General features: G+C 44.8%; 2 protein-coding genes across 2 annotated transcripts; both read right to left on the reverse strand.

The window, feature by feature from the left end:
- Positions 1 to 14,806: 14,806 nt before the first annotated feature.
- On the reverse strand, positions 14,807 to 24,189 carry LOC119404894 (BET1-like protein). Its single transcript, XM_037671585.2, has 4 exons — positions 23,952 to 24,189; positions 21,892 to 21,973; positions 17,701 to 17,757; positions 14,807 to 15,070 (listed from the first exon to the last, which is right to left on the reverse strand). Exons 2-4 carry the CDS (start codon positions 21,967 to 21,969, stop codon positions 14,900 to 14,902), a joined length of 306 nt encoding a protein of 101 aa, XP_037527513.1. The 5' UTR covers positions 21,970 to 21,973; positions 23,952 to 24,189; the 3' UTR covers positions 14,807 to 14,899.
- On the reverse strand, positions 22,374 to 23,953 carry LOC119404893 (E3 ubiquitin-protein ligase PPP1R11). The gene has a single exon (XM_037671584.2). It carries the CDS (start codon positions 23,771 to 23,773, stop codon positions 23,168 to 23,170), a length of 606 nt encoding a protein of 201 aa, XP_037527512.1. The 5' UTR covers positions 23,774 to 23,953; the 3' UTR covers positions 22,374 to 23,167.
- Positions 24,190 to 24,427: the final 238 nt, after the last annotated feature.

A 24,427-nucleotide genomic window follows, 5' to 3' on the forward strand; every position in this document is an offset into this window, starting at 1 on the left:
GTGTAAAGCGATTCGAATGTACGGTATAGCAATTTTTTGCGATAAAATTGACGTCATCCCTGTGCTTCCGTCGGAGCCGTCCTTCGTCGCATGCGCGTAATGACGATGACTAGACTTGAAGAGCGAGTGGTCCTTCAAGGCAAAAGGCGCACTATTCTGGACTGTCGGCCTCGTTTTCTTGTTCTTGGCATCTATTGAAGGCCTTATTGAAAAGTGCTCTAGGTCTTCTTCTTCTTCTGAGCTCGTTTTATGCCTTGCCTTTCCGGATAACTTCTTCTTCAAGGAATAGATAGGTGCCCAATACCTTCATTTCATATATTTCAAATATACCGCCTTGGAGAGAAAGAAGGACATGATACTGTAGCGCTAAACTCGAAAAGAAACACTCAAGAGGCTAATAGAAGTAGGAAAGTCGACCTCTTACTCTTTATAATCGAGTTTTGCCCTACAACATCATGTCCTTCAGTGTGTGCCAACTCGCCCTAAAAAACTAATTGTAGAACGTAAAAACGATAGCAAAGCAACGAGGACGCAAATGAAACAGATTGGATGAGACCATGTTGGTTGTTTTGGTCACGATCGTCGATGCAACGCTGATTTAATGAATGTGGCTCAGTTTGAAACAGATGCAGCGTTTGGCTCATTTTTGATTAGAAACTGCCATTTTGAGTTCACGTTACTATCAGGAATTGCCCCATTTCGATTCTAACTGTATTTGAAGTTAAAGATACTTAGGCGCGCTTTACGCTCCCGTAAAATTTAGCGCAGTTTCGGTTTTCGCATTTGGCTCTTTTTGAAAAAAATACGCCACAATTTATGACGTGACAAACTGTGTTATCACATGGGCGTAGCCAGGAGAAGGGGGGCTTATTGAGCTTTAGCACACACCTCCCGCACCCGCCTCTCGAGGCGGCCACCTGCGTCTGAAATCATCCTGCATTTTTTTACAGTTGAAGCATGAACATTGCCGACTTGGGCTGGCTGTCCTGGAACCCCCCCCCCCTCCCCATCCACAAACCCAGACCCACATTGTACAAACTTTTCATGGTGATTCGATGACAAGCGCGCTGGCAAGCTGAAGTCCCTAGATTTTTCACTTTTGCCTAATTACAAACATCTGCAAGTTTGAATGTGCTCCAACGCCATTCATAGTAGTACGCTCCACTTAATAAATGATCTTGCAGAGCATGAGTGTCCCTAAAAATTAAAAAAAAAGCATTTTAGTATCTGTATTGCAGTAACTTTTCTCTCTTTTTTTGCGGAAGTCCTTATAAATATCCCGTTACATAGAAGACAAATGTATCTAATTATTTGTACTTTAGGAAGCTTCAGCATATGTATATCGATATCTATATTCCGGAATGCTTTTCTGAGTATCTCTACGCAGCCCTATAGCGCGAAGCTTGGTCTCATTCTCCGTGGCGAGATTTTCACATGAAACTTCTCGCTCGCAAGGGAGCGTGTCCAGGGCCTCACAAAAGGCAATGGACTCTACACCCATCCTGACAGCACATCAAATGCCTAAGGAGCGACAAGGTCTTGACCGCTTCAGAAAGGACAAATCTTGCATAATAGGGCCTTGAAAAGGCTCTAATCTAAGGCAACACATTTTTTTTTAGGCGCAGCACTAACCTACTTTCAGTATGGACGCACAACTCGTACAATGGAACGTTACAGGTTTTCTAAGGAAACCCGATGAGGTTCATGAACGCACATTCATGAAATGCAACATAATGCTAAGCGATAAAACAGCCTTTGATGATGCGACTGTCAGTATGCTTGCAGGTGGCACAGAGGACTTGACTTTGCTGTTTTCAGTATTTCAGTAGCAGTTTGCTGTGAGTTCTGACATCAAAATTATCTCTGCTTTCCTTTGTTTTCAGTACGTCGATTACAACCACCAGAGGAAGATGCATTCGTTCTTGTGAGAGACGACCATGGCACCCGCTACATGAATACCGCCTTCCTCCCAACTTCCCGGCAACGACCTGCCTCAGGCGAGTTGCAAGGCTCAGTGGTCGTTCTGCCATGGAATGGTTCAGTGAGGACCCTTCAAGATGTGCTGTCAGACGTCGAATACCATCTGCAACAACCCCAGCAACCGAACCTTGCGACGTCACACTTCTCGAGAAGAAACAGGACAAATCCGTCAAACCGCCTGTCCGGCCTTGTTTCTTCAAGGCCGGCGACACCAGATGCAGGAAGTCGTGCCGAAGGGGCGCCACCCGAGGTTGCTCCAGCCGAAGAATGGGCTCAAGCAGAAGTGCCTGCGGGACTGGAAGAGGAACGAGAAGAGGGACCAGGAGAGGGACCGGAAGAGAGACCGGAAGAGAGACCAGAAGAGGGGCCGGAAGAGGGGCCGGAACCGGAGCCGGCACCGGAACCGGCACCTCAGATGGATCGCCAACGCGAGGGAGACGTTAAGGATGATAATCCCAGGCTTAATATGGCTGCTGCGATGCCTGCAGCCCGCCGTCTGATTCTGGTAAGGCGTAAGTCTGCCTTCAAAACTAGCTTCATAAATACCTGGTACTAGTGCCAGCGCGCCTTCCTGACTCCTTACGCTTAGAATGGGGCCAGTCCCCTTGCTGAACAGCACGTTTCAAAATATAACGAAGAAATATGTGCCCCCATACAAGATTCAGGTTCGTGAGATAGTACTGTGGGCTTTCTGTTAACGAGTGTGCAACCCTTGAAAGCATATTGCAGGGTGCTTCTGACGGATGTTCTTTGTTCTCTCCTTCTTTAGAGCAGGGAAGCACACAACTTAGGGCAGTACCTTGAAGAAGACACTAGGCAAACGCCAGCGTGCAACTGTTGTTTATTTGCATCATACAGGACACGTATATAAACAATTGTTGCGGAGACTGTATCATGCATGAAATGTGCATTGTCCATGCATAAAATGAGTAAAGCCATGCATAAAATGGCCATGGCTTCAGCATTACGGAACATGTCTGCTCCGTAACTACGGGCCAACTGTCTCGGCAACACATCCGCCCCAAGCTCACCCATGTGTGTAGTAAAAAACTGGGGTAAAGTCTATTTAACCGTCCTGTCTTGTCTGAAAGCAGTGATTGAACCAATCACTTTTGAAGTGCATACTATGTCTAGCTCTTGTAGTGTTACCTTCTGCACATGAGATTAAATGTAAGGCAGGTTGTTGCCAGCACTAGCCGTTTATTTTTGCACAGCTCCACCAGTCACAGCGTTTCCCCTTATTGGCCACCCAGTTCCTCTATTCCAATTTCCTTCAGGTTTGTCACCACCGGTGCAAAACTGCCTTAATATTTTCTAATTTTCGCCCTGTAAACATCCTCCCATTCTTTAGTAAAACAGTTTAGAAGTTCATCGCTAATCGCCTAATGGAGTGTCTAACGAAATTTAACCTCCCACCTAAGCAGTCTGACTTTCGTGCTAAGTTATCTATCGAGTTGGCACTCGTAAAACTGACAGCATAAAACCGTTTATTGATCATGGGCCATAGGCAGGGGTGGTAGTTATTGATTTAACTAAAGCTTTTGACACTATTAACCACTCTTTGTCGTATGCTAAACTTGGAATCCCTGGAAATTCCTGGGCCTGCTTTAGCCCTCTTGTAAGGCTACCTCACAAAGGAAACCAGGTTGTTAACAATGGAAGTGTTTTACCCTCTCCAATGACAGATAACCCGGGCATTCCATTAGAATCAATTTTGAGACCTCTCTTGTTTCTTTCTGCATTACTATAATTACTTAATTATTCTGACTGCTGCTGATGATACCACGATGTTATCTAGTGTCAAAGAAATTAACAATCTAGTAACAAAATTAAATGCTGATGTCGCGGATCTTGTTCCCTGGTGCAAGAATGGCTTGTTGAAGATTAGCCCTGTTACAACTTTTATGTGATTTCGCTTGTCCCAAAAAAATGTTACAGTAACCCCTGAAATATGCATTGATAACTGCGCCATTGGCCGATCAAACTTCATTACTTTTCCAGTTCTCACATCAGACCTTATGCTTAAAGGGGCCCCGCAACACGTTTCCATGGAATGGCTTCAAAAGGAGCTTATTGCTTCGTGAATCGACCGCCACAAAATGTTTTAGGATTCATCCAGTACAAGCAGAGTTAGAGAGATTTGTCGCACGCTGTAATTGCTTTCTCTTCTCTCGTCCCGACAAAAGCGCTGGAAGCTAAGCAGAGGGGTATGGCACAGGATCGAGAAGATACGTCACGCGCGCCACGTGACCTTGAGCACTTTTTCTTTTTCTTCGAACGCGCGGCGTACTTTCAGTGCGATCGCGCGGGCAAGTGGCGGCTACTTGTGGCGGCCACAGTAACTACAGAGCGCGCCATGTTCAAATCAGCCAATGACATGGAACTTGAGTCAATGACGCAGTGGTTTTGAGTAAATAGCATCGTTTGTTGATAGAAGAGGAAGTAATCTTTAGCTGACAATTTATTGTAAATTGCAGGCCGTGTGCAGCGCTATAATGTTTGGCTCTCGGGAGCCAAACATTACAACGCTGCGCACGGGAACCTCGACTACTGATCGGCAGCGTTTTCAGATCATGCTCAAAAAGTGTTGCAGGGCCACTTTAAATATAACACTCGTGTAACTTCTGTCATCAAGAAGACTGCTTTTTGCACCCATATACTCAGGCACACAAGACGCTGTTTTCAGCAACATATTTTAAAATCGCATCACTGTGCTATTATTAAGTCGCCTTAATACACTTCATCCAGGGGCAAAACCTACACCATATTCCGACATTTCTCACTCACCTTCAGAAACAGGCGATATAATTGCACATATTTTGTACATTTTGTACACAGCATGAGCAGCACTTATTTTGTGCAATCTCAAAATTCTGCCATTACATTTTAACTCAAACTTGACATTTTATTATCCAGAAGTAGAACCTGTGACATTTCCACTCACATACATCCATTAACACATCTAAGTACTAATAATAAACATGTAATAATAACAATAGTAATAATACACAGTAATAATACACAAATAATAATAACACACTGTTTTTTTTTAAATAATATTGTGCTGCGAAAATTCACCGCTAACTACGTAAAGTGACAGCTTCGTTTTCTGCAATGTCATCTTGGAATTCTCTGCTCTTCATTGCATTGTTTCCAGTGCCATCTGAAACAGTTCTTACTAACAACATGTGTTACCTCAATAAATATATCTGCTATATGTGTGCATATAAATGTGCATCTATATAGAAATGTGTGTGTATGTGTATATGTAATTTATGACGTGGCAAACTGTTATGATGGGCGTAGCCAGGAGGAGGGGGGCTTATTGAGCTGCTTTAGCACACACCTCCCGCGCCCACCCCCCAAGGTTTTTTTTCGTACTGACATGCACTGTCGGCCGAAACGGCCACCTGCGCCGGAAATTATCCTGCATTTTTTTACATTTGAAGTGGGAACATTGCCGACTTAGCTGGCTGTCCTGGAACACCCCCCACCCCCTTCCACAAAACCAGACCCACATTTCGCGAACTTTTCATTGTGATTCTTTGGCAAGCACTCTCGTCACAGCTGAAGTTTCTAGATTTTTCACTTTTGCCTAATTAGCAACATCTGCAAGTTTGAATGTGCTCCAACATTATTCACAGTAGTATGCTACACTTAATAAATGATCTTGCAGAGCATGAGTGTTTCAGTATCTGTACTGCAGTAGACTTTTCTCTCTTTTTTTTGCGGAAGTCCTTATAGAAGACAAATGTATCTAATTATTTGTACTTTAGGCTTCAGCATATGTATATCGATATCTATATTCCGGAATGCTTTTCTGATTATCTCTACGCAGCCCTGGCGCGAAGCTTGGTCTCATTCTCCGTGGCGAGATTTTCACATGAAACTTCTCGTTCGCAAGGGAGCGTGTCCAGGGCCTCACAAAAGGCAATGGACTCTACACCCATTCTGACAGCACATCAAATGCCTAAGGAGCGACAAGGTCTTGACCGCTTCAGAAAGGACAAATCTTGCCTAATAGGGCCTTGAAAAGGCTCTAATCTAAGGCAACACATTTTTTTTAGACGCAGCACTAACCTACTTTCAGTATGAACACACAACTCGTACAATGGAACGTTACAGATTTCGTAAGGAAACTTGGTGAGGTTCATGAACGCACATTCACGAAATGCAACATAATGCTAAGCGATAAAACAGCCTTCGATGATGCGACTGTCAGTATGCTTGCAGGTGGCACAGAGGACTTGACTTTGCTGTTTTCAGTATTTCAGTAGCAGTTTGCTGTGAGTTCTGACATCAAAATTATCTCTGCTTTCCTTTGTTTTCAGTACGTCGATTGCAACCCCCAGAGGAAGATACCTTCGTTGTTGTGAGAGACCACCATGGTACCCGCTACATGAATACCACATTCCTCCCGACGTCCCGGCAACGGCCTGCCTCAGGCGAGTTGCAAGGCACAGTGGTCGTTCCTCCATGGAATGGTGCAGTGAGGACCCTTCACGATCTGCTGTCAGACGTCCAATACCATCTCCAACAACCCCAGCAATCGAACCTTGCGACGCCGCACTTGTCGAGAAGAAACAGGACAAATCCTCCAAACTCCCTGTCCGGCCTTGTTTCTTCAAGGCCGGGGACACCAGACGCAGGACGTCGTGCCGAAGGAGCGCCACCCGAGGTTGCTCCAGCCGAAGAATGGGCTCCAGCAGAAGTGCCTGCGGGACCGGAAGAGGGACCGGAAGCGGAGCCGGCACCGGAACCGGCACCTCAAGGATGGATCGCCAACGCGAGGGAGACGTTAAGGATGATAATCCCAGGCTTAATATGGCTGCTGCGATGCCTGCAGCCCGTCGTCTAATTCTGGTAAGGCACAAGTCTGCCTTCAGAACTAGTTTCATGAATACTGGTACCAGTGCCAGCGCGCCTTCCTGACTCCTTACGCTTAGAATGGGGCCAGTCCCCTTGCTGAACAGCACGTTTCAAAATATAACGAAGAAATATGTGCCCCCATACAAGATTCAGGTTCGTGAGATAGTACTGTGTGCTTTCTGTTAACGAGTGTGCAACCCTTGAAAGCATATTGCAGGGTGCTTCTGACGGATGTTCTTTGTTCTCTCCTTCTTTAGAGCAGGGAAGCACACAACTTAGGGCAGTACCTTGAAGAAGACGCTAGGCAAACGCCAGCGTGAAACTGATGTTTAATTGCATCATACAGGACACGTATATAAATAAGGAAGTTGCGCAGACCGTATCGTGCATGAGATGCGCATTGTCCATGCATAAAATGCATAAAGCCATGCATAAAATGCACATGGCTCAGCATCGTCCTGTCCCAAGTTATGGACATGTCTGCTCCGTAACTATGGGCCAACTGTCTCGGCAACACAGCCGCCCAAAGCTCACCCTATGTGTGTAGTAGAAAACTGGGTAAAGTCTATATTTAACCGTCCTGCATGTCTTGTCTGAAAGCAGTGTTTGAATCAATCACTTATGAAGTGCATTGTCTGCCTAGCTCTTGTAGTGTTGCCTTCTGCACATGAGATTGAATGTAAGGCAGGTTGTTGCCAGCACTAGTCGTTTATTTTTGCACATCTCCACCTCTCACAGCGTTTCCCCTTATTCCAGGTCAAGGACGAGGAGCTGCAGGGAATGCTGGATGCAGGATCGCCTGCACGGTTGCCCGGACGCGGCTGGAAGACCGTCATGCCAGTGTCAAGCCAGTGTCAAGCCAGTGTCATGCCAGTGTCATGCCAGTGTCATGCCAGTGTCAAGCCGCAGAGCGACTCGTCAAGTGGCGCGACAGCACCCGCCGTCAACTGTCAACCGCCTCGTGTAACGACGATCTCGCCAGCGCCCTGCCATTCGTTCTTCGAAATGCCGCAAAAACTTTCAGAGCCGTGCTGGTTTCGCCCGACGACGATCAACTGTCCCAGGACTTGAACGACGTCTTGTGCCATATGTGTCGTCTCACCTGTACCTACGTTCCCGCTCCTTGCTCGCCGATCGGAGCAGCCGTTTCGACTAATGGGCGCATCAGTGCACAGTGCTCTCGTACCTCTTGGACTTGTCTCTCGTTAGGCCTCATATCAATATTAGGAAAATTAAACAAGACATTGGAAAGTAGAGAAACTAAAGCCCTATTTCATCAAAATCTGACGATCTTCTGAAAAACCAAGAAGTAAAAATTCGCGAAAGCTTACTATTTAGGTAGGAAATGGACCCAAAATCGATTTCATCCAATTCGACGAAACTTTTAAAAATAAAAAAAAACACCGGACTTCCAAAGGCTATTTAGGCGGAAAATGCACATCGATTTCATCTGATTTCGACGAAACTTAAAAAAAAAAAATCGAAAAACACAAGACTTCCAAAGGCTGTCGGCTGACTGTTTAGCGGAAGATGATCGCAGATCGATTTCATCTGATTTCGACGAAACATTGAAAAACCACCAAATACAAGATTTACAAAGGCTATAGGCTTACTATATTTAGGCGGGAAATGGTCCCAGATCGATTTCATCTTGAAAAAATATAGCAAAATAGCAAATATAGCAAAAGAGGCTGCCTGTGCGGCCATCCTCTCCGTGGGCAGCTACATTTTAAGAAGGATGGTCCACGCACATTGCTAATGCGCATCCTGTGGTGATATCAATACAGCCAGTAAGGCGTGTCTCCTAAAGTATATATATATATATATATATATATATATATATATATATATATATATATATATATATATATATATATATATATATATATATATATATATATATATATGGGTCAGTAGGAAGTCGGCGCTCGTCTTGTTTTCTAGTGTCTGATTTGGTCCTTTTGTTGAGGCTGCAAAATTTCTTCGCTACTAACCAAGTAGTCGACTCCGAGATAATTCTACTCTAAAATTGTTTTCTTCAAAATACGATGAAACATTAAAAAATCCATTAATTGGATCTAACAGGCAAGAAATAAGCCAAGGAAAGTACAGGGGTGTTACTTGTTGTTTAACATTTCCTGTTTTGACAAAAAGCATCCCCTATACTTTCCTTGGATTTCTTGTCTGTTAGTTCCAATTATTGCTGTGTCTAGTAAAGAAAAACGAGTCCTTAAAACTTCCCCTTGTTTCGTTTAATAAAAAAATCCATAAATTCGAGATTCCCAACGCTTTATGGTCTTACCCCTTCGGTCAAGAACTCCAAGGTCTGTTCGATCAGAATGCGACGAAACCTTTAAAGATCTGAAAATGAAAATTTCTGGAGGCTATAGTCTTACCTTTGTGTTCAGAAATGACACCCGAACTTGCATGTGAAGCTGTGCATTTGAACAATGATGGACACGCGAAGGAACGCATTTGATTTTTGCGTATGCGCTACATGTGCAGCGACATGCATGTGTGTGTATGCGACAATGTGCAGACAGCAGTGCAACTTCTGAACACTGTTTCCTGCGCCGCCGTTGTAGCCGAGATGGTAAAGTGTTCGGCTCACAAGCGAAGGGGCGCTGGTTCGAATCCCGCTGGTGGCCTCACCGAGGAAAATGGAAAGGCATTCTGCAGTGATGCGGTTACTGATTAAAACCCACTTCTACATCAAAGTCTGGTGTTTTTGCATCGCACTGCCGATGATGCTCAGCATGGAATGATGCATATGGGTTATAGGAGCTCGCATTGCCACGCCCACCATTGGATTTGTAAGCATGCGCGCCAATGAGGTACTGACCTACCCTTAGACGTAGTGGAAGGACGGCCAGGCCTAAAAATTATGGTTTTTTCATTTTTTTTAACTTGAATATTTCGTTTAAAAAAACGAACAGACCGCGGGAAAATTTTTTGGTCTTTTCTGGCACTTCCGGACGAAAAATAAATAAAACGGCGTAAAGCATATTAAATTTCCCGCCACCACTCCCACAATGCAAGAGGTTGGCTTCCCAACAACACAGACCGTGGGAAATTTTTTTTGGTCGTTTGGCACCTCCGGACGAAAAATAAATAAAACGGCGTAAATCACATTAAATTTCCCGCCACCGCTCCCACAATGCAAGAGATTGGCTTCCCAACAACACAGACCGTGGGAAAATTTTTTTGGTCGTTTCTGGCACCTCCGGACGAAAAATAAATAAAACGGCGTAAAGCATATTAAATTTCCCGCGAGCGGCCCGCTACGTGCTAGTTCACGCCCCGACGGACCTAAATAAAGTTTTTCCATACATACATACATACACCACTCCCACAATGCAAGAGGGCTTCCCAATCACACAGACCGTGGGAAAATTCTTTTGGTCGTTTCTGGCACCTCCGGACGAAAAATAAATAAAACAGCGTAAAGCATATTAAATTTCCCGCCACCACTCCCACAATGCAAGAGGTTGGCTTCCCAACAACACAGACCGTGGGAAAAAATTTTTGGTCGTTTCTGGCACCTCCGGACGAAAAATAAATAAAACGGCGCAAAGCATTTTAAATTTCCCGCCACTGCACCCACAATGCAACACACTACGAGAGGTTGGCTTTCCAACAACACAGACCGTGGGAAAATTTTTTCGGCCGTTTTTGACACTTACGGCACCAAAAATACGCATACAGCTCCGTCGCTGTGAGGTGTGACGTCAGAAAAAGTTTTGCCTTATCGGGGCTGATAAGGGCCTCAACTTTTTCGACTGCTTTTTGACGTCTATTGCTGCGAAGCCAACGCATCAGGGGAACTCTGAGCTCGGAAGATCAGTGTTCGTGGTGATATGGTGCATCCGGGTAGGTCTCATTAAGCCAAAAACACAAAGAAAGGAGGCATGTAGAGGTTCGTTTGAATAAAGGAACTGTGCTCATTGTCGCATAGATTCATTAAGCCGAAGCCATGCATGTACACCGTGTCCATTTAATGCGAAGTGGGGCTTTCTAATCTTGAGAAACCAGTACAACTTGGAGGTCGTTTTGTTTGGGGTATATATAGCCGAAAGCAAGTATATATGGGCTTTTTTTACGCTGACCAAAAAACGTGTCTGTTTTTTGGTCAGCGTAAAAAAAGCCCATATATACTTGCGATCGGCTATATATACCCCAACCAAAACGACCTCCAAGTGGTGCCGGTTTCTCATGCTAAGACGGCCCTACTACGCATTAAATGGAAACGACGTACAAGGAAGTCCTCGGCGTAATGAATATATGCAATAATGAGCACAGTTCTTTTAATCAAGCGAACCTCTACATGCCTCTTTCTTGGTGTTTTTGGCAAAAAAATTTCCCCCGGTCTGTGTTCTTGGGAAGCCAATCTCTTGTGGTGTGTTGCGTTGGAGGCACAGTGGCGGGAAATTTAAAATGCTTTATGCGGCTTTCTTTTACTTCTCATCCGAAGGGTGACAGAAATGGGCTAAAAAATTTTCCCACGGTCTGTGCTGCTGCGAAGCCAACGCATCAGGGGAACTCTGAGCTCGGAAGAGGTGATATGGCGCATCCGGGTAGGTCTCATTAAGCCAAAAACACAATGAAAGGAGGCATGTAGAGGTTCGTTTGAATAAAGGAACTGTGCTCATTGTCGCATAGATTCATTAAGCTGAAGCCATGCATGTACACCGTGTCCATTTAATGCGAAGTGGGGCTTTCTAATTTTGAGAAACCAGTACAACTTGGAGGTCGTTTTGTTTGGGGTATATATAGCCGAAAGCAAGTATATATAGGCTTTTTTTACGCTGACCAAAAAACGTGTCTGCTTTTTGGTCAGCGTAAAAAAAGCCCATATATACTTGCGATCGGCTATATATACCCCAACCAAAACGACCTCCAAGTGGTGCCGGTTTCTCATGCTAAGACGGCCCTACTACGCATTAAATGGAAACGGCGTACAAGGAAGTCCTCGGCGTAATGAATATATGCAGTAATGAGCACAGTTCTTTTAATCAAGCGAACCTCTACATGCCTCTTTCTTGGTGTTATTGGCAAAAAAATTTCCCCCGGTCTGTGTTCTTGGGAAGCCAATCTCTTGTGGTGTGTTGCGTTGGAGGCGCAGTGGCGGGAAATTTAAAATGCTTTATGCGGCTTTCTTTTATTTCTCATCCGAAAGGTGTCAGAAATGGGCTAAAAATTTTTCCCACGGTCTGTGTTGCTGCGAAGCCAACGCATCAGGGGAACTCTGAGCTCGGAAGAGGTGATATGGTGCATCCGGGTAGGTCTCATTAAGCCAAAAACACCAAGAAAGGAGGCATGTAGAGGTTCGTTTGAATAAAGGAACTGTGCTCATTGTCGCATAGATTCATTAAGCCGAAGCCATGCATGTACACCGTGTCCATTTAATGCGAAGTGGGGCTTTCTAATCTTGAGAAACCAGTACAACTTGGAGGTCGTTTTGTTTGGGGTATATATAGCCGAAAGCAAGTATATATGGGCTTTTTTTACGGTGAACAAAAAAACGTGTCGTTTTTGCGCAGTTTTTTGTTCAGCACGAAAAAAGCCCATGTATACTTGCTTTCGGCTATATATACCCGTGCCAAAACGACCTCCAACTTGTGCCGGTTTCTCACGATTAGAGAGCCCCACTACGCACTAAATGGACACGGCATAATTCGATGTCCTCGGCGTAATGAACCTATGCGACAATGAGCACAGTTCCTTTAATAAAGCGAACCTCTACATGCCTCCTTTCTTGGTGTTTTCGGCAAAAAAAAATTTGCCACGGTCTGTGTTGTTGGGAAGCCAATCTCTTGTAGTGTGTTGCATTGTGGGTGCTGTGGCGGGAAATTTAAAATGCTTTACGCGATTTTTTTTAAATTTTTCATCCGAAGGTGACAGAAATGAGCTAAAAAATTATCCCACGCAAGGTCGGGGTACTCCTCTACACGCGGTGTGTTTCCGCCGGCCCCGTAAATCGAACCCGAAACCTTCCACATGGGAAGCAGACGCTCATGCTTTTCGCCACCTCTGCGGTGATTACGCTGGTCAGAAATTCTCAACATATGTTTCATGAACTAGCAAAAAACGGAACTAAAAAATAAGATATACAAGACTTTCGAGGGCGCTGGGATTCGAACCCAGTACCTTCACCACTCGAAGCTCAGGCTCAAGTATTTCGCCACTTCTGCTGTTACACCTCCATACTTACTTGAGAGCATTCTTTACCGAAACAGTGTCCATAGCTTTTGGATATCTTGAGTTTTTCTATTTTTTTCCAAACGCGACTGGACCCAAATTCACTTATCTGAAAAGGTTTGAAGATTAGCTTAAGGTACTTACGTACGCAACAGGCATCTGCTTCCTTTCCTACAATTTTATGGCTAATAACGTAAGCATAGGCGTGCGCAGGTTGCCCATCAGGTGGGGCGATGGTTCATCGCTGCGCCCCCCCCCCCCCTTCTAAGTCAATGCACGAGGCAGATTTTGCGCCCCCCCCCCCTCTTATATAACTATCTTATATGACTTTAGAGTATAATTCTACTCTAAAAGTGATTTCTTCAAAATACGATGAAACATTAAAAAATCCATTAATTGGAACTAACAGACAAGAAATAAGCCAATTACTTGTTTAGCATCTCCTGTTTAACAAAAAGCATCCCCTATACTTTCCTTGGATTTCTTGTCTGTTAGTTCCAATTATTGCTGTGTCTAGTAAAGAAAAACGAGTCCTTAAAACTTCCCCTTGTTTCGTTTAATAAAAAAAAAAATCCAGAAATTCGAGATTCCCAACGCTTTATGGTCTCACCCCTTCGGTCAAGAACTCCAAGGTCTGTTCGATCAGAATGCGACGAAACCTTTAAAGATCTGAAAATGAAAATTTCTGGAGGCTATAGTCTTACCTTTGCGTTCAGAAATGACACCCGAACTTGCATGTGAAGCTGTGCATTTGAACAGTGATGGACACGCAAATAACGCATTTGATTTTTGCGTATGCGCTACATGTGCAGCGACATGCATCTGTGTGTATGCGACAATGTGCAGACCGCAGTGCAACAACTAAACACTGTTTCCTGCGCTGCCGTTGTGGCCGAGATGGTAAAGTGTTCGGCTCACAAGCGAAGGGGCGCTGGTTCGAATCCCGCTGGTGGCCTCACCGAGGAAAATGGAAAGGCATGCTGCAGTGATGCGGTTACCGTGGCTAATTAAAACCCACATCGTACATCAAAGCCTAGTGTTTTCGCATTGCACTGCCGGTAATAATGAGCATAGAACGATGCCATCATGGGTGTATAGGAGCTCGCATCGCCACGCCCACCATTGGATTTGTAAGCATGCGTGGCAATGAGGTACTGACCGACCCTTAAATGCAGTAGAAAGTACGGCCAGGCCTAAAAATTATGGGTTTTTTTTTTTTACTTTCGGTATACCAAAGTTTAGCATACAACGTATATGTTTATAAGGAATATATATATATATATATATATATGTATAAGGAAATCTTGGGCATATTGAAGGTATATTTATGTTGGATGCAATTTCTTCCTACCTCAAAAGTACTAGTAAAGCAGTACAATTGCAAGGGTGACATGCGGTCACTTCTGAACACGAATGGCCTGATCCAGATATAGTTTCACGATTGTGATTGGCCCCTTTAAGCGAGTTGCGGAAGGGAGCCAATCACTCTTGAGAATGGGACAAAAGGAGAGTAGCTACTAGACTTGTCTTGTAGTTTCTCTCCTTTCGTCCTTGTCCTGTTTTGCGTTGTAAAAATGAACGTATACCAACTAGCTCGCACCGTGTCGCTTCTAAAGACACTGCTGAGAAATTTCATCCTGATTTGACTCTATCACAATCAGCTATGCACCATATGACACTGGCATCACACTTGCAAAGCTAACACAACAGCTGTAACGTTGCGGCTAACTGACCCGAAAAATAGGCATTCTGTTGTCAGTAAACCAGGACAGACCAGGCAGGACAGAGAGGAGTTCCCTGACACGAAATTTATGCATGCGCGCCTTTTTTTTTTTACATTGGTCGGGCGACATCACTGACGTGTAGCCCTGCTGGCCAGTGTGTAGCCAAGCAGAACCAGCACCACCACTCCCAGAATCACATAGCACATGAGCCGGCGGTTGGACTTGTTGGACTTGAGCATCTTGTTGACGCGGCCCATGCTGCCGGAGAGTATGCCTCGAGATCCGTCAAAGTCCCAGCCCTGGGGAGCAACCACATCAATAAATGCACTACTGATCATCGGGCGACATCACTGACATACCATGCCTAATGATTCGCCAAAACCATCAACTTTTTAAAACAATGCTAGCTAATACTGCATATTAATTAGGAGCCGAACACTTGTACCTTTATTTATTGTTTGCTGCATTTCTTGCTTGCTTTTACTTATATTTTTCTTTTACTCACTCCCCTCTCTGAAGGTTGCAGGTTCCGGTCCCTGCCGACAGCAAGTTGTCTTTTCGTCCACTTCACTTCCTTCACACAGATATCACAATTACTACAGTACACATCAAACAGTACAATTAACGTCCCCTATACCTTCGTTGGCTTTACTATCTGCTGGTTTTCATTAAAGTTGTGTCAAACAAAAGAAACGAGCCCTCAAAATTTCCTTCCTTCATTCCCTCTATAATGCCACCTGCCTTGAGGATATCAATAAATTAAATCACAAGCAATGTTAAATTAGCTTTAGATCGCTAAGGTGTCACTTCCAATCCTTATTAACGGCCTAGCATCATTAGGTGAGATGGTTGAATAATTCCACGTGAATCTAGAAAATCCCTTTGGACCCCAACATGGACTCAACACCCACAAAAGGAAAGACAGCCAAGATTCAACACAAGGGACATGTAAGATGGAGAAGACAAAGAACGTTCCTGTATGGAATGCTACTAAGACAATACATGTAAATTTATGTACGCGTATATCGTCTTAAATGACACTGCAAGCACCAATCATCACCTAACGCTACCTATCTCCTTGGACGGTTCCCATTCAAAAAGGCTTCAGAGTAATTTTTTTCACTTGCTTCAGTGAAAGGATGTTGATCATTACTGGAGGAAATGAGGGCCATACTTCAAAAAGAATTTTTATTCCACATTCAGTGCTGTTAAATCAAAGTGACGTCACGAGTTTCAAAGTACCTCCTCACATCTGAGCTGTTTAAGGTGCAACAAACATTTTTAATACTTTTTATGTGAAATTTAAAATTTTTGAATAATGTAACATGAGCCTTGATTGCAGCAAAAAAAAAAAAAAAAGAGTTCCGTAGGTGAGAACAGACACCTCAAATTTACCACATCACAGGTAAGCTGTAGCAAAAACATGAAGGGGATGCTGCCACCTGTTTTTCATCTTTACAGTTGTTTCAAACCTCTCAGAGCATGAGCACCCATTTTTCTACTGCAGAGGTACAATTTACTATTACAAATGAAATTATCATGCATTCCTATAGGGTCCCTTTCAAGTGATGCTCTCCTCCTGTGCAAATTAACTTGCTGAGCTGAACGTTTAGCTTAAGCACATCTTTTTTACCAGTATCATTAATGACAAACAGCCGTAAAAATGGCTTGCAATCCTGAATTTTCCAGTGAGTCCTCCCGTCTCCACAAATATGAAAACCACACGCGAACTTTCAAAAATACTTCAGGTGCAGTAATCCAGTAATCGCGTTCACAGTTTCATGTGAAATGTCTTTGAAATACTACCGCACTATTCTTCAGCAACTGACCCACTGCTACCAAAAACCATGAAAGAAGAAAACCTTCCTAGATGGGCAGCAAACATACAGACACAATAGTTATCTTGTGTGTTCAATAACTAGTCTTGTGCCCCCTTTCCCCGAACAAAAACCCGGTCCTGGAGGGAGAGGGGGCTACAGGAGCTATTTAATGTAATATTGCTTTCTTTGAGCGAAATAAACTGAGTGTATAGTCACAATGGAAAAAGATCAGCCCAATTAAGTGACTGGTGGCCGGAGCCGCAAAATCGCGACACGCAGCGCTGTTGCTCACGAGCACGCCGATAGCGAGATTGCCAGGCACATTCCACTTTCCAAAGCAGGGGTGGCTGGCGGACTGGAGGAAAGCAGCCCATCTTGCTGCTGACCTATCCGAAAGCCCATATCTTAAAACGCTTGTTCATTGATTATCGGCAGATGTGGCTACCCATATGATTTCTTGTTTTATTTTTTGTTTCGTTTCGCTGGATTTGCGAGCAACCATATCTTTATCGAAGTTGCCCCGAAAAGGCTGTTTGTTGGAGTGCTTCCCACCGGCCACTCTGGCTTTGGAAAATGGAATGTGCTTGGCACTCTCGATATCGGCAGTGCTCGGGAAAAATAGCGCCGCATGTCGCAGTCTTGCCCAATGGCAGCCGGTCTTAGGTGCAGACGGGCAACCGGCTCACTATCTAAGAAACCGGCAGGCCGGTCTAAAGCTGGACAGGTGGCAACCCTATCAATAACACATTTGGCACAGGGTAACTTTACAGTTGGGTATGTTCTGAAGTATCTTGGGATGTATCTTACATATATGAAAACACCACTATTTTTATGAATTATTCTGAGTGTTTACACAGTGTGTTTTGTAGTACCACGGGTGTCTACACGGAGTGTTTCTGTAGTCTTGTGCCTAAAGGATTTATATAGTCCAGGTACATATAGCACAGCTTTTTTTCAGGTATGGCAGATAATATATAGCACTTAACTGGGAGATAAAAAGACTTCATGGTCAAAATATGAAAGATTGATATTGCATTTCAGCCACAGGAATAGCATATATTAGAATTAAATGAGTTGTAGAATGCGCAGAACCATGATATGTGACTCACCAGTCCTCCAAGTAGGCGGTTGTGTTCTTTAGTCTCCAGTTCAATGTCATAGGCCAGCTAAGAAGGAACAGTGTAGGGAAGGTTAAATCAAGAGAATAAACACAGTACTATAGGGCCCATCTCTAATGAGTTTATAGCAAAGATAACGGCTCTGCTTTTAATCCGTTCAGCATGAAAACAAAAAACTTACAGAACGCTTGAGCTTTGCCTTCAAGAGTAAAATGCGACAGCATAATCAAGCCCTGTGCACAACACCTTCTCAATCGCTAGCCTGGCTTCATTTCTCAGTGGACACCTCAACTGTGCCGTAGGGAAACGAATCTCTGCACGTAACATTGGCTGTTTAAGACTATCCTAAAATGCCTACTGCAAGTAACATTGCGAAGTGCTTACTACGCCATAATTCTTTCTTTTGTGAATCAAATCGCGAAGTACCCACTATGCGCCCGTAAGGTGCCACACGCAGCTGCACACTTTGCTGATGCTGTGGCTGATGATTAATTATGCCTGAGCACTTTGTAATGGGTGTGCCTTTAAAACACCAACTTATTGCACAATTCGCATGTTTTGACTTCGGTGCGAATCTACGCTTCTGCCATGCGATATTACATGAGTTAAGGAGACTACTCCCACGACATGACATCCATATAGTGCTTTTTCCGAAGCAGTTTCAAGCAATGGCATGGCTCTGTGGTAGAACACCCGCTTGCCAAGCAGAAAGCCTGGGCCTGATGCTCACTCGAATCAATCATTTTTATTATTTATTTAGTACCTGCATCTTTTTGATTTTTCGCTCATGGACAAAGCTGATTTTTCGCTCACAACCAACAATGCCGATGCTGGAATTTCTACACAACGAGCTCTTTAACACTATCACATTACTATTATGAAACATTTCAGCAATAACTGTCTTTCACTGTCAAAAATAAATAAGTATAAGATTCAAGGGAAGCTAATTTTGCTGGCCAATATTCTTATTGTTCCTGCACACCACAATTTTTCGCAATTGCCAGTAACATTATAAATTAATCGATTAGTTTACTATGTCTTGGGGTCTCTCTCCTTCGCAGTATGCCACCGTCACTATGACAACAGCAGCTTCAAAGTGAAACGTACATCTGCTTGTTAAGGAGACGGGCACTGTGCAGCACAGGTAGTACAATTCATGTTTCTGATGCTAGCAGGTTTCACTGTACTGTTGTTCACGTGATGTAACACCTTCATGTCCCCATCAGCTGCTCTACTATTCCCCTCAGTCACACGTCTACATTCACTTTTTGATTTACATTTCTCAACCTCCTCACCCTTGAAGCAAACCGGGTGCACGTCTGGTTGACCTCCACAGTCTTTCCTTTTTAAGTGAAGCTTCTATAAGTTGCTTATTTTGGTGGTGGTAGCATAACTCGCGAAAAACCCGACGCCGGCGAGTGCAGGTGAGCACAAATAGGCCCTCAAAGGTGTGCCGCTCACATGTGTATTTGTATGCGCTATTTTTCAATAGCTGATGCTCACTCGATCAAGAGCTCATCAGCCATCAGCTGTTTCTGATATGGAAATCTATCTTTTATCGAGGCCACTTGTCATTTCACATTGCCACATTTCACTGCTTCACGCATGACTGTCATTGTTGCCTTCAGCAACACAAGTGTTACTAAGTGTTGCTAAGCGCGTGGGTGAAGGGCCAATTCTCGGCATGGAGGAATGAAAAAGTTACGAGGGAGCATTGCACAATGCGATAGAAAGAAAGAAAGAAAAACAGTAGGTCCAGCACGTACATACCAAGCTTCGCTTGCCTCCAACTTCCCGACAGGGGAACGGCTCTTAATTTTTTCTTGTCTCTCTCTCTCCATCTGTTCATTCTCTTTTGTCTTCCCGCGCAGCTTACCACCGTGGTCGTTACGTGATACAGTGTCTGCCTCCTATGCAGGAGGTACTGAGTTTGATTCCCATTGACACTGGGCACCCACCAGTTTTTGTAACGGAGAGTGAGGTACTGCAACTTGGTGCTCAGGAGAGTATGCATACTCATCTCGAAGAAGGTAGCCTTCCCTTTCTGCTATCTTCTGTCTTTCACTCCCCGCCCCTCCCATAATGCTGTACCGTGCTCCCTTGGATGAGCTGCGTAAATTAACGTCTTTCGAACCACTATCTTCGTGCAGCATCACAAAGCTCCCACTGGAGCCTAATTTCTTGGATGAAACTTTCTTATTCTCCTCCTTCCCTCGCACGTGCATAAAAATGCATTGTGTACGGACAACAGATTTACAAAACAATCAGAACATCTAGGCCAGTGGTTCCTCAAACGGGGTTCTGCAGAACCCAAGGGGGTCCACGGTGACCCATTTAAATAAAAGCCACGTACTTCACGCTGCATGTTGTGTTGTGACCCCCCCAAACCTTCTTTCTCTCACTGCAAGGGGTCCCTCATCTATTCTGCCGATCCACAAGGGTACCCGAAAATTCGGGGCTGAGAAACGCTGATCTAGGCAATAGTGAAACGTTGGTTTGAAGAAGTTTCAAACTTATTGTATCTGCAAATTTATTTTTACAATTATGCAAGTTACCCTGTATTCCGGAGGCATAGCAAGGATTATATTTCAGATGGTGGGGTTGGAAGGGGGCACTTCATTCTCCTATGTGTATGTTAACCCTATGTTCTGTGTAAACCCCCCCCCCCAGTGGCAGCTTACCAAGCAGCATGTTACGCTGCCAAGCTCAGGGACGCAGTTTCGAATCATAGCCCTGGTGACTGTATTTTCTACTTTAAGTACTTTAAGAAACACTCCATCAACAATGAGCTTGTAGTGGCGTGAGAGTCGACCCTCATTTGTTTTAAACACATGTATCTCTTACGTACAGGAATGCTACATGCATCCACTGTGACAAGCATCGATAGATAGTTTCTACTGCAATTACCTTTTCTAATCATTAATCAGTTAAGCCCATGTAACAAGAATCAGGCAAGCACCAGCACTGACAAACCCGCTTCTCTTGCTCAACGACCAAGGAGGAAACAACTTCGAACTATGCTTACAAATGCATGCTATACTTATGGCGTAATTTGCCAATATGTTTAGTTTTCATACTCCTCTTCATAGTGCTATAGCACCCAAGCATGCAGCATTTTCCTCTTCACAAGGCAAAAGGGATATAACTGGAGGCATCCCCCTTTCCTTTGGTACATTAAAGAAACTCTCTACTCTAAAATAAGACTAACAAGCTTCTTTGCTTCAGCAGCTTGATTTGCGATTGCGTTTCACCAAGTCTGATATGTTGGAAGTCCCTTTGCACAGAGCGTCGTTCAGGTAAAAACAGAGGCAACTGTCAGTTGAAAGAGCACGTTTTTTTTTTTTTCTTATTTTGAACTGTATGTACTGCAACAAATAACTGGCTTTGACCTTTTCCCCTTGGGTACATGAAAACATGTGTAATCTATCGATCGATCAGCAATTCAGGCAAGAATTTTCACTCATTTTGCCGTTACGCTTTGAAGGTTGTAAAGAAGACGGCATATAGGGGGAACAAAAATTGGGGGGACGCTTAAGCTTCGCCTTTAAGAGTTGAACGCGATAGGGATATCCTGCCCCTAGTGCGCACTTCGAACACTACGAGTGTTTAACAGAATGCGCGCACTAAGGTGTGTGCCTTACGTAATGTGTAGCATGCTTTAAACCAGGGGCAATTATGCGCGAGAAACTTTTTCGAAGTTGCGATGCACCCACTACGTGGTCTTAAAGGAATACGCGCAGTAATGTGCCTTCTGTAAGGGGTGGCTGTCTTTAAACCACAAAGTCGTTATGATAATGACATGGCGTGACGCCCGATGGCAATGTACGCTTGTACCACGCAATATTACTGCGATATTGCACCTCGTATTGTGACACCTGTATACAGGACGCGTATTTTTGGGAAGCATGAAAGTTACTTTCAGTGCAGCTCGAAGCAGAGGCGTGGCTGTGTGGTAGAACACCTGCTTGCCACGCAGACGGCCTGGGTTCGATTCTCACTCGGACCCCGTATTTTTATTATTTATTTTATTTGCAGCTTTTTCGATTTTTCGGTCACGGACAAGATGATGATTTTTCGCTCACAACCAACGGTGCCGACGCCGACGGCGGAATTTCTGCGATACGAGCTCTTTAACGCTATCGCGTTAAAAAATGCAAGGTCAGACAGTCTGACTAATCTTACGCTCTTGAGATGAGACACCTGATTGGACAGTTGGTCAGCCAAGCGCCGGTTTTCCGTTTCGAGCCGTTCTTCCTCCATTGTTCTGAAAATCGACAGAAACAGGGACGGCTATCAGCCAATGTAGTTTTTCTTCAACTCGCTCTTTACCACTTGGAGCTCTGATACATTCTTGTATACGCAATGAATTTGATATAATTATTCTGGGAATGAACAGTTCATTACGCAAATTGTGCGCACAATGTCCACTGTATATATTTACTGCTACGTTGTAGTTAACGTAAACGGGAGCCCTTAATGCAGTAATTCAACTGCCTCACAAGTACTGCGTCCAATATGATCTGCAGGCACAAGTAATGCTGATCTATCGAGATGGAATAACCTTGACGTGACTGTGTTCAATACACTGCCCAATCAAGAACGGTGCAAAGAAACTTGCCTCATACTGTCCACAAATTTGAAATTAGAATTCCGAGGACACGGTATTTCAGTCTTTCCTTTATTGGCAACATTTGTACAGACAGTTTGCAGAAAAACAAGCTTTTTCTTTTCTTTTCGTGGAAACGTCTTTCAACACAACAGCTATCGTCTTGTTTGTGGGCGGCAGACTCCAGTGTTATTCCTCCCTCCCACTTAAAGTGAAATTAAGTCTGCCACTAAGCACCGCAGCTCAACAAGGTACTGCTCACAGACTGTGTAACACAATTATCACAGACACAGGGCAAACAATATGGACTGCAACATCATCAAAAGCCCAAGGACAATCCAAAACAGCGAAATGTTAAAAGAAATGAAAAATGCATAGCGCCCAGCACTTGGCTAAGAAATGGTAAATTGCTTAACGAAGTGGTTAAGCTTGAGATGCATCCATAAACATGAAGCAGGCTTTTGTGCATGGTCGCCTTAGTGAACTTTTCTATGCTTGGCACCAGCAGGCTGTTAGGAAAGTGACTCGACAACAATCTGCCAAAAGTTTTCGGGGGTTAACGGGGCACAATGCTAAGTATAAACTCGTAAGGCCCGTCACTCCACAGCTCAGGTATCAGTTACGGGTGCCTCCGACTGCCCATATCACGCAATTCTGGCAAATACAAGCGGTCACAATTTATTTTTCTTAACGCCGGGCACCGGAGGGGATGCATGGAGGGGATGCATCGGGTCACGCGGGTTTGTCTTTGGGATGAATGTCCACGTCTCGATTCTCTTTCGACTATTGAAAGGAACTTAGCAGAAACGGGCTCCGCTATCGTGTTTCGTTTACAAACACGACGAGAACTTCTTAAGAGGCGTCTCCGTGCACCATGAACTGGCTCGGCAGCAAAGGCTCAGCGGCCTCGTTGGCGTTCTTCTTGGCCCTGGCCTCCTTGTGTCCGCGGCAGTGGGTGCAGTCGTCCGCCTCGCTGTCCGACGAGCTCTCGCCGAATTCGCGCCGCTTCTCGAAGATGCAGCAGCAGTTGGACTTGCGCTTGTTCATGTTCTCGTTGTCCACAGTGTTGGCGGCCCAGACGACGTGGCGCCTCGAGGCAGGCGGAGCGTCTTCGACGGCGCCTTCGGCCGACGTCTCAGAGGTCTCCGACACAACCGCGCTGCCAGCGGGCTGTTTGTTCCTCTGCCTTCGCTCGACGTGGCCCCGACAGTGCTCGCACTCTTCTTCCTCGCTGTCACTCGAGCTCTCGCCGAACTTGTGCGGCTTGACGTACACGCAGCAGCACTTGGACTTGAGCCGGTTCATGTGCTCGTTGTCGACGGTGCCCTCGGTCCAGGCGACGTGGCGCCTGTTCCTGGAAGGCGGCTTCCTCAGTCTGAGCACGACTCGGGCACCGCTGGGGGCCTCGGTCTCCGATCCTTCGGAGGTCTGCACTTTCGTTTGCGAGATGGTGGCCATTTTTTCACTCGGGTGGCGCGCACTCAGTTGCGGCCTCCTTTTTGGTTAGGGAACGAACTTGAACGCGTAACGTGTTCCGTGGAGCAGTGAAAGCGACGCGTCGCTACGCTGCTAACTGCTTCGTTCAAAGAGCTCACAAGGACGACGGTAAACAGCTAGCGATGGAAGGTGTCTTTACCAGGTATCGGATGGCAGAGTCTGCGCTCCTCTTCGTCCAGTGCTCGAGGCGCTCCCGTAGATTTCTTTTCTTCACTCCCCACCGTCGCCGGGAGCTCTAATTGCGATTAACGACGGCTTTCAGCTTGACCCGACGTAGTGATGACGCCGCGTAGGGGCTCATCGCGACGACGAAGACGCACTTACACAATTCGCCATTTTGGAGTCATCAGAACCCGGTTTGATGGCGGACGCGATGGGGATGCCGCTTCTTTCAGCTTCCACGAAGACACAATAATAGAAGGACAATGAGGATAGCTAATATTGAAGGTGAAAATGAGGAAGGAATGTGAGTCGTCTTGATGTGCTCATGGTAGCACAGGAGAACACCTATTAGCAGTAGTATTGAAGCCATGTCTGAAAAATAGTGGAGCCCGCGAAATGAACAATGCTTTTAAAAATAAAATAAACAGCTGTTAGCTAATTCTCGGTCTCGTG

Source organism: Rhipicephalus sanguineus, chromosome 9 (assembly GCF_013339695.2).
Source record: "Rhipicephalus sanguineus isolate Rsan-2018 chromosome 9, BIME_Rsan_1.4, whole genome shotgun sequence".
Lineage (NCBI taxonomy): Eukaryota > Metazoa > Arthropoda > Arachnida > Ixodida > Ixodidae > Rhipicephalus > Rhipicephalus sanguineus.